The following is a 9,820-nucleotide window of genomic DNA, read 5'->3' as shown; positions in this document are numbered from 1 at the left end:
CAACAATGGCTATCATTGCTTTTTGTACATATCAAAAAGAGATTGTGGGAAAGTCCCCTAAGGGTAAAAAGGTTTGATTATGATTATGTCCATATCAACCAAACCTAATGACTTTAGATGTACCGTAATAGGATCAAGTACGGAAGAAGCTCTTCAATTAGGATTGAATCTTTATGAACATAAACATCGAACATTTTTAAATAAACACAAATCAAATGCAACTGTCAATTGGATTTGGAAATCCTTTTTATGGACTATCATCTATGACAATAGTTCTATTATGGACATCTCCATATTGACCCCATACATATTGCAAGAGCTTAAATATTGGTTCATTGTCTAGCCTATACATGGTCTTAAGTGGATGTCAATAGCATTGTTCTTAGGCCCAAACCATGAAGAAATGATAATTTTCTTGTTGATTGCCAAGCATCAAACTATCACCATCTCATCTTTATGTAAAGTTGTTGCTCAAACATTGCACTTGGAATCTTGCAAATAAGGCTTCAAGGAACTACATGCATCCAAAAGCTTTGAAACTTCTTAGATTTAGAAAGGAACATTGTAAGGGAGCTTACAAAGACCAAGTATCAACACATAATTGTTTAGTCTTTATTGTCTAGGACACATGAATCATACTAGCATCCTTTGCTATTTTTGAATTTGTCAAGTATCCAGTCATAGAGTCCTTAGTTATACAAAGCAATAACACATGAGAATTATCTACTATTTTATTGCTATTGCTATACCTATGCTTGGACTAGTAAGCTAACATTGAGCATTTCAATCTATTTTAACAAGTATAAATTCACGTACACTTATGAAGCCTGTTAATTTTGTACATGAAACTTCCATGGTCCATTATCCTCATGAAGTGGTGAGCTTTATGTTTAAATTTATGCCAACAACCCATGTTTCCAAGTGAAATAATGACTTGTGTTTTTCTATCTAGAGCCTTTCTCTAAATCGGATGATGATGAAACTTCTTTTGAGAGTCGCCAAGTGTGTAAGGACAAGGATATTGCAAAATGTAATAAGTTATGCTATGGATGTCTCCACGGTCTCACCTCACATTGGCATATTGTACAATCAATGATATTGCAGAACTTAATAAGCTATGCTATGGGCATCTCCTAGGTCTCACACATTATACAAACATGCATTTGGTGACATAGTTCAAAGATATATAGTATAAGAATGTCTTGTAATGTTGTTATTGTTGTGGTATCCCACCCAATCTCATGACATGCCATTTTCATAATATCAATTACACATCAAAAGAAATTTAAACTACCCAAATAATAGTAATAATAATAATGGAATCACTATGCGTTTAAGATACCAGCACTAGTATCCCATAAGCAAATTCTTAGTATTAGTTGGGGGAGGTGGGGGCGGGTGCGACGTGGTAGGGCCCCACAAAGAGAAAAAGAAAAACGGGGTGATGACCCGCCCTTGTGAAATGTGTGTTCGTTCATGAAATGCAGCTGCACTCGCAACTCCAATCGACGCCCAATGCTCAACGATTAGCGACTTTGTGTGCACTTGCCACCCCTCTCAACCTTCGCCCTTGACTTGCATGCTCATGACCTACTTTCCCTCACTCTACACGCATGTGACCTTCGCCCTTTGACTTGCATGCGCCCAACCCTCCCTTCTCTTGCACATCCTACTACCTTGGGTTATATATAAGTACCACCAATGATTAGAGAGGACTCTTTGGACCTATATTCTCTCTCTCTCTCTCTCTCTCTCTCTCTCTCTCTCTCTCTCTCTCTCTCTCTCTCTCTCTCTCTCTCTCTCTCTCTCTCTCTCTCTCTCTCTCTCTCTCTCTCTCTCTCTCTCTCTCTCTCTCTCTCTCTCTCTCTCTCTCTCTCTCTCTCTCTCTCTCTCTCTCTCTCTCTCACACACACACACACACACACACATTGATTTTGAATGTGTTATTTTGTGTTATGAATGTATTATGTGTGTTATGAATGTGCTTCAATAGGCCATGAGGTGCTATTATGCATGTTATATGTTATCAATGTTATATGTGTTATGTCTGTTGTTATGATGTGTCATGTGTGTTTTTAATCTGCTTCGATGGGCCGTGGGGTGGATGCATTTTATGCGTATTAGATGTGTTGTGAATGCTATGTTAGGCATGTAGAATGTTTTATGTGTGTGAATATTACGTATGACTATTAATATGTGTTTTATTATTGATTAGAACATATTTTCTTCATATTATGTGTGTTAATATTGTGTTAGTATTGAATGTCATATTAATTAATATAGTGTTATGCTAATATTGTAAAAAACATGTGTGTATGAATTTTATGTATGAATGCTGATATGTTTTTTAATATAAATAAACTAATATAGATTTTATATTATGTGTGTCAATATTGTGTATTATGTGTATATTAATGTGTTGTATTAATTAATGTAGACTAATATGTATTAATTAATATTGTGTTAGTATCATGTGTGTATTAATATTGTGCATTTTAATGTGTGGTGACATTATATATGAACTTACATGTTAATATGAGTGCTAATATTAATTAATGAATATTGTATTAACATTATCTGTGTATTAATATTTTGTTTTAATGTGCATGAATGTTTTTATTTATTAATGTGTTTTATTAATGTGTGTATTAATATTTTGTTTTAATGTGCATGAATGTTTTTATTTATTAATGTGTTTGAATGTTTAGTAATTAATGTGTTTAAGGATGCTTTTTCTTTAGTCTCTCTAACATTTCTTTTGTCAAAATGTGTTTTTCATGCAATTTATTTAGTTTTGGAATCTTCATCTAGACTACTTTTCAAGGTAAACATCTCTCTCTCTCTCTCTCTCTCTCTCTCTCTCTCTCTCTCTCTCTCTCTCTCTCTCTCTCTCTCTCTCTCTCTCTCTCTCTCTCTCTCTCTCTCTCTCTCTCTCTCTCTCTCTCTCTCTACATTTTAGATTTTCTCTCCTTTTTTTAAATAATGCGCTTGAAGAAATTATGCACGTACATGCTCTGCAGTGGTGGGCACACTTGCTATCTTTGAGTAGGTCCTTGAGTTGGAGGAAATGTATAAAGAGGATGGTGGAACTGATGCTATAGAGCTTGAGAATGTTTCGTATGCTTTCTCAGATGTAAGTATCATCTCGTCATATGCCTTTGAGTTGGATGAGGAGCGAAAATGTCAACAAAAGTAGCTTCCAATGTGATGGATTAAAAGAGGACAAGGATGTTTTTGTATTTGTACATGGATACATTGTGAATACATATATGGAGGTCAAAAAGTCTCAAGTGTTTAAGACCCACACCCAAGGCCTTATGATCCAGGAGGGGATGCTTGTACTGGCTACACAGTTATATGAAGGTGTATAATATGTGTTTGACCAAAGCAAAATATAATGAGAAGGAATTACAAATTACTGATGGGGAGTTTTACAAGCTTCGAGAAAGACTTAGAATTTCCAAGTTTGGGAGAGAGTAGTCAGAGTATGCTAAAGAACTTAAATACACAAAGAAAACATCACCAATTAACTTATGGAATCCAAGTAAACTAAAGAATGATGAGAATCAACAAGTATTGATTTATTTCTTTTTCATGAATATCTAAAGATATTTTTCACTTCTTTTTCTCACATTTCATTTTCATCTTATATTATTTTCTCCAATTGAAGATTGTAAATGAGGATAATTTCTTAGGACGAGGAAAATGATGAAGAATCAATCATGGCTTTATCAAGGATGTTGCACTTGGACACTATCTTGCTAGATTGATTCTCATACTTTTTTGATCCTCATATTTTGCACTTGGACACTATCTTGCTAGATTGATCCTCATATTTTTTTGATCTTACATAGCACTTTCTTAGAGGAGGCCTCATGGCCCATTTCTTTGTATAAAAACTCTTACAAGGGTTCTTAGCTACTTGAGCTTATAGTACAATGCCCACAAAGTAATATTTTTAAAAAAGACAATAGCCATTTAAATTTTTGGCTATGCAACTAGCTACTCTACTTCCAGAGCTAAAGTATTTTCTAGCATTTTCCTTTTATGCTTTAGCAACACAACAAACATATATTAAATCCATTGCTGGATATAAGAGGAGAAAGTTTTTGTGTTATAGAGGAAAGATGCCTAAGGATAAAGAGGATGAAAATGTTATTTCAAGCTAGCTAGTCCTTTGTGATTTGGCTATTCAAATATCATAAACATTTGTTATATTCTTCAGTCTTCAAAGTTGTCTTCAAAAAAACTAGCTGAGTAACTCTTCAAGAGCATTGCTTTTTGTTGCACCTCCATCGTATCCTATGCTACAAAAGTAACATACATGAGGAGGATTTTTCCATTCCTTAGCTATTAAGAGTTACTAATGGCCCATGCTCCTTTACAAAATAAGGCCCATGAATTAAAGAATGTTTTTTATCATATAAGAAGAACATTTTAGTTTCTATCATTTGTTTTTTTATTTTTCAAATGTCAAATAGAAAGTAATATCCTTTTTTTCCCATACTTCATGTACTACTTGAATAAGATTTGTAATTGAAGACCTGTACTCTTCTGGATACATGAACAATGTTGGTTGTTGCCTAACAAATTTTAGAAAGATATCGAGATGTCTTTAAACCTCCATTCACAGAAATGCAACTCAATGTGTACTAGTCACATTTCTCATGATCTCACACAACTCTCTCCAACACTTCCATACCATGTTTACTTGTTTTCCATTGTGATTTTTGAGAAACCTTCTAGCCTTTACACCTCTCATAAAGTCATCTACTAAGACATCTATTGTTTTACGTGAAGCTATTAGGTCCTTCCTTAATTGAACTTGTCCCTCATAAAACCCTATTCTTGAGAGTAATACCTCACATTTACAAATGTACTCATCTGATAAGGATATTGGATTAATTGAATATGCATAATTAAGATACAATCGGAGAAGCTTATCAATTAATCTAATCTTTGCATGCAAAGTACAAATATGAATATTCCTAAGAGAGATTGAAAGAGGATTGAAAGAATAGGATCCCATATGCCCTCCTTATTTTTGAATTTTCTTAAATCTATGGATTCTCTAGTTGGAACTCTTCTCGTCGTAAATTACTCCAATCTTTAGATCCCATGCAATAAATACAAGGGTATTTTGTATTGGCCCCATTGCATATCCCAAGTATACATTTGATTGTCTTTAAGTGAGCACATTGATATGCCATTCTACGTTGAAACTACCAACCCTATCAACAACTATTAATGTCTTCCCTTCACCTTGAGACTTGATAATATCAAGAATACTTGTATGACAGAACAACCATTTCAAGGTTTGATAACTTTCAATTGGTAATTTAGCTACACAAATCCACCAAATGTCTATCTTGGATTGAATTTTAGGCTGTTATCTATATCCCTTTCTATTACTATATTAAAGTGCCTTAGTACAAACTTTAGAATGTCATCACATTCTTACACAATAAATTTATACATATGGACCATTGTAATTTGCACTCTTTTAAGATCAACCAAAATATTATTAAATGTGTCATATCCAAATACTACTTTTGTATTCTATTTTTTTGTAGGACATAGACCCTTCAATATGAATATACTTGCCAAATACATTTGAAATCCTACTATTCATGGCAACCCTAGCAACTGAAAATGCAAGAGATCAAGGCAAACCAAAGGCACCTATCCTATGACATCTAAGGTTTTTGAGCTATAATTTAGATTGAGTATGATAACCTCTATAGCTAATACCCTCAATGTCATATGTCTTGACTACTTCATTTGGTTCACAGTCCCTTTCAAGTCTTTCACTAACTCTTTCATAGTTTGACCTCTCAAACCTATATATTCTGGTGATCGAAGAATCCATAAGATATCTTTTTTATTCATTGTATCTTTTAAAAGTATGATTCTCTCCTCATTTTCTTTGATATCAATGCTTGAAATATTAGAGACAAAACTCCTTACAAGATTTAGTCTCCTTTTTTTTACTCATTTGGACAAACCAGTTATCCTTTATAGCAACCTTTTTGTTTCTCTAATTCTAATGGAGTTTCATTTTAGCATTATTATTTTTCTTCCAAGGACTTGTTGGTGTTTTCTAGAACGTCAACCTTTTTCATTAATCTAGAAATAGTTGTTTGCATAGTTGTTAATGCTTCTCTCATTTCAAGCATATGCCTTGTGCATACAAAAGATGCAAAACTAATTGCACACAATACCCAAGTATTCCATCACAACCATCTCCAACATATCTTATGAAGTCACGAATATTGAGAAATTAAGGGGAAGGCTCAGTCTGTTGAAGGGTTTTCGGGATTGATATTTACTTCTACCCACAAATCTATATGCTTATTTTCTTCCAATGGTAACCTATTACCTTTGTCCTTGTCAAATAATACTCAATGGTGTATACTTCTCCAAGATGAATAAATAGGATATATTTGAATTGCAATTTTATATTTGCATACAGTTGATCTTGTGTTATTTGGAGAGGTATTATTAGAAATTTTAGTAGAATAAAATCAACCAAGTGATAATATCACAAAAAAAAGCAAGTGCAAACTAGAGAATGGCACAAGAAATGAGCCTAGAAAGATGAACGAATGTGTTTTGGTGCGAAAATCCTAGTGCAAAATTTTGCAAGTTCCAAGAGAAAAATGGCGGGAAATGCAACTCTTGACATGGATTAAAGAATAGGGTATTTTATGACTATGATCTCTTTAATTGCATCTGAATGACTAAATTTGGAGGGTTTATTACTCTAAAATCTCTTCTAATTAGCAACTTAAGCATTTTCTTATGAGTGCTATTTCGGAAAAAAAAAACCCTAATGATGCATTAAATCCCTATCTTCTTGAACCAACTTGATCTCATGCAAAGCATGTGCATCTTCCTTAGGGCATCTACTAAGAATATAAGCCACAACCCTCCCATTGCTTGCATAACATCTCTAGACTTTTCAAGTTTGTATATATACTATTCTCTACCAAAGGCTTACATGCTTCTCAACTAAAGGTAAATCTTTTGTTTTTAAGCTTACCATTGAATACCCTTTTTCTTTTTTACTAGGGTTGCATTCTCCTTACCCTTGTGATAGTATATGCATTAGAAGTATTACTTTAAGCATAGAGAAAATAAATTGTTCTGTACTTGTTTATCAAAGGGAGGGTTTTCCTTCAACAAATTTATCTACATTATGACTTACAAAATTTTGAGGCTCCTCCTCCTCTACTTACACCTCTTTTTTGTTCTCTTCTTTCACATCAAATACCAACTTCCTAATGGTATACTTTAGAAAAATGACTAGGCTCCTTGAAAAGATAGCACAAATCTAGGAAACTTGACTATCCTATTTGCATCATGCAACTCAAGAATCTTTGTGAACTCATTATGCTTGTCCCATAATACACAAGCTTCTTTCTCTGTATACACAATATTCCTAGAGCTTTTTTGACATTAGAAAATCTTACCTAGGACCTTTGTAATGGTTGCTACCCTTCAAGCCAATCAAGGAAATATTATAGCTAAAAGAAGCATAAATTTTGAATTAGAAAAAGCTTATTTCCAAATATTTCTTAGATTTTTTCCAAGTTTAACAATTCGCTCAATACTTAGGGTAGTTTCAATCTTGTTTGGATAGGGTTTAAGCTAGGGGCATGTTGTTAATTTATTAAGTACTAGGGCTTCTAGAAACATGTTCATGGATGCAAATTTTGAAGGTGTTCATGGATGGAAATTTCGAACAACATGTTAACTTTGCACACGTGGGACAAAATTCGAAAATATGGCTAGATGATTCTGAACCAACGGCATCTATTATATGCACCATTTGCCATGAGAAGGCACCAATCTAGGAATGACCTTTATAGACATGTTTTGCATTTTAATAAGTATAGTCTGTTGAAGTCTCAAAGCATGAAATAACCAATATCTTGTGGAGGAGATCACACGTTTGGGGGTGTGTTAACATAACATAGACCTCAATTTTTCACGAATATTGTAAAGTTAAAAGAACCTTCTTAAGGTTTTTCTTCCAAATTTATCAAACCGCTTAACCCTAGTTTAGAAAGAAACGCATTACATTCTTGGGTCCAATTCTAGAAAACAAAGTGGAGTTTATGAGAATCATAACCTAACCTTGTTGGTTTTTCTTAGCGTTTGCCCTCCTTAACTCCTTTAACTTCTCCGAGAGCTCTTCTTCATGTTTGTTTCTAGCTGCATGAAGCCTGCTAGATTCCTCTTCTATCTCTTTCACCTGCATGAAACCGTTGAAGGAGATCGATAAAGCCAAGCTTAGGGCGTTCCACGTCTTATCTTATTAGTATGATAGCTGGAATCTACACAAGGAACAGAACCAACTCTTTTGATAAGCTCCACAGGCTCCATAGCTTTACGGGCCTCCAATGCTTCACGGATACGAGCAACTTGTGTGCTAGACATCGCGACACCTGATTACAGTGCGTTTAGCAGAGCAAAAGACTGAGGTGAGACGCTGGCATTAGTCTCGAGACGATAGCATTTCAACCCAAGTGTACATGAGACATTTCTTCAGAATCAAGCTTTTCTAACTGGCAATGGTCCGTGGCAAATACGCTACTCTAAATTTGCACACAAGCAGCTAATTTTGTTCCAAGATTCCATAGCAATTAATGGAGAGCAGAGAGAGCAACTTCATGCCGTGTTATCGGAATTATGTGCAGCAAACGGTGCGCTCGAGCTAGGGTGTAATGCAACCATTAGGTAGTGCTGCAGGCAGGCATGCATGGAAGCTTGGTATCCGGACAATGGAATACCTTGAGGAGGAGTCCATGAGATTCTCGCGGCAGAAGAAGAAGCGCTGATGTAGAGGTAGGCAGGAGTTAAGAGGACGTAGCAAAGAATGCAGAAGACCGCGAGAAAGTTGCAGGCACATACAACGGATGCTGCCTTCTTGAAGCAGAGAGCGTATCCACCCCCGTTGTGCGCGCCTGCAGGAGATACATGATCCATCGCTGAATGGAAACCCTAGCGCATGGTGGCGGATCAGAAGAAAGAAAACGTTGGGGAAGAAGGTAATTGATATTATGAAAATGAAATGCGGCGAAAGAAATGGGAAGGCCGGAGGTGATGAAAACGATGAAGGTGAAGAAGGAATAAGAAGGAGACGATATGCTGAGAAGATGGAAGAGGATGTACTTGGAGAAGGAGAAACAGCAGATGAAGAAAGCAGAATGACAGAAGATGACGAGGATGAAGATGAAGAAGAAGAATGACAGAAGATGATGAAGGTGAAGATTGAAGAAGGAAATGATGGCGATGACGAAGGATTTCCAAGGCTCCTATTTCCTGACTATCCAAGCAGGATTAAAGGAAACCTGTTTATCGCTTGCCAGGATGATGCACCTCTTTTGCATGCAACGCTCGCAAACGCAAAGACCCCGCCATTCCCGAGACTATCAAAACGCCCTTTACATGACTCTCCAAAAATGTGTATGAAATTCGAATCCAATGTTTAAGAAAGATCACACTAGCAATTAGGTGGTAATATTAGTTCACATGAGCAATTTCGAGTAATACATTTAAAAGATAACATGAACATTTGGTGATAATTTACAGCACCTCCATGTGCAAAGAAGTCAATTGACATGCGTATTGGTGGGGAAGATAGTGGGAATGTACAACCACATGCAAGTGGGAGATGGCGAGTGGGCTACACTGCCATTGATCCTGGTTGTATCGGGAGATGAGAGAAACATGGTGGGAGGAGACAGAAACCACTGATCCATGTGCTAGAGGAGGTGAGAGAAAGGACGAGATTGTGAGCCTGACAAGAGCTAGT

At 35.7% G+C, this 9,820-nt stretch overlaps 1 protein-coding gene across 4 annotated transcripts; it reads right to left on the bottom strand.

Moving 5' to 3' along the window:
- Positions 1 to 289: 289 nt before the first annotated feature.
- LOC148011289 (uncharacterized) lies at positions 290 to 9,342 on the bottom strand. Of its 4 annotated transcripts, none has more exons than XM_087670834.1 (4): positions 8,796 to 9,342; positions 8,362 to 8,450; positions 8,140 to 8,257; positions 290 to 531 (listed from the first exon to the last, which is right to left on the bottom strand). In XM_087670834.1, the coding sequence occupies exons 1-4, from the start codon at positions 8,989 to 8,991 to the stop codon at positions 515 to 517; spliced, it is 420 nt and encodes a 139-aa protein (XP_087526960.1). In that variant the 5' UTR covers positions 8,992 to 9,342; the 3' UTR covers positions 290 to 514. The 4 variants fall into 4 exon arrangements, with proteins under 4 accessions (XP_087526960.1, XP_087526961.1, XP_087526962.1 ...); XM_087670835.1 differs by having other exon boundaries at positions 291 to 514; XM_087670836.1 differs by lacking the exon at positions 290 to 531 and adding an exon at positions 2,944 to 4,307.
- Between the last annotated feature and the right edge of the window lie 478 nt (positions 9,343 to 9,820).

The sequence above is a fragment of the Lygodium microphyllum genome, chromosome 28 (assembly GCF_053477565.2).
Source record: "Lygodium microphyllum isolate KBCC chromosome 28, Lygodium_microphyllum_v1.1.10, whole genome shotgun sequence".
Classification (NCBI taxonomy): Eukaryota; Viridiplantae; Streptophyta; class Polypodiopsida; order Schizaeales; family Lygodiaceae; genus Lygodium; species Lygodium microphyllum.
Note: the sequence above shows the minus strand (reverse complement) of the source record. Positions and strands in the feature narration are given on the sequence as shown.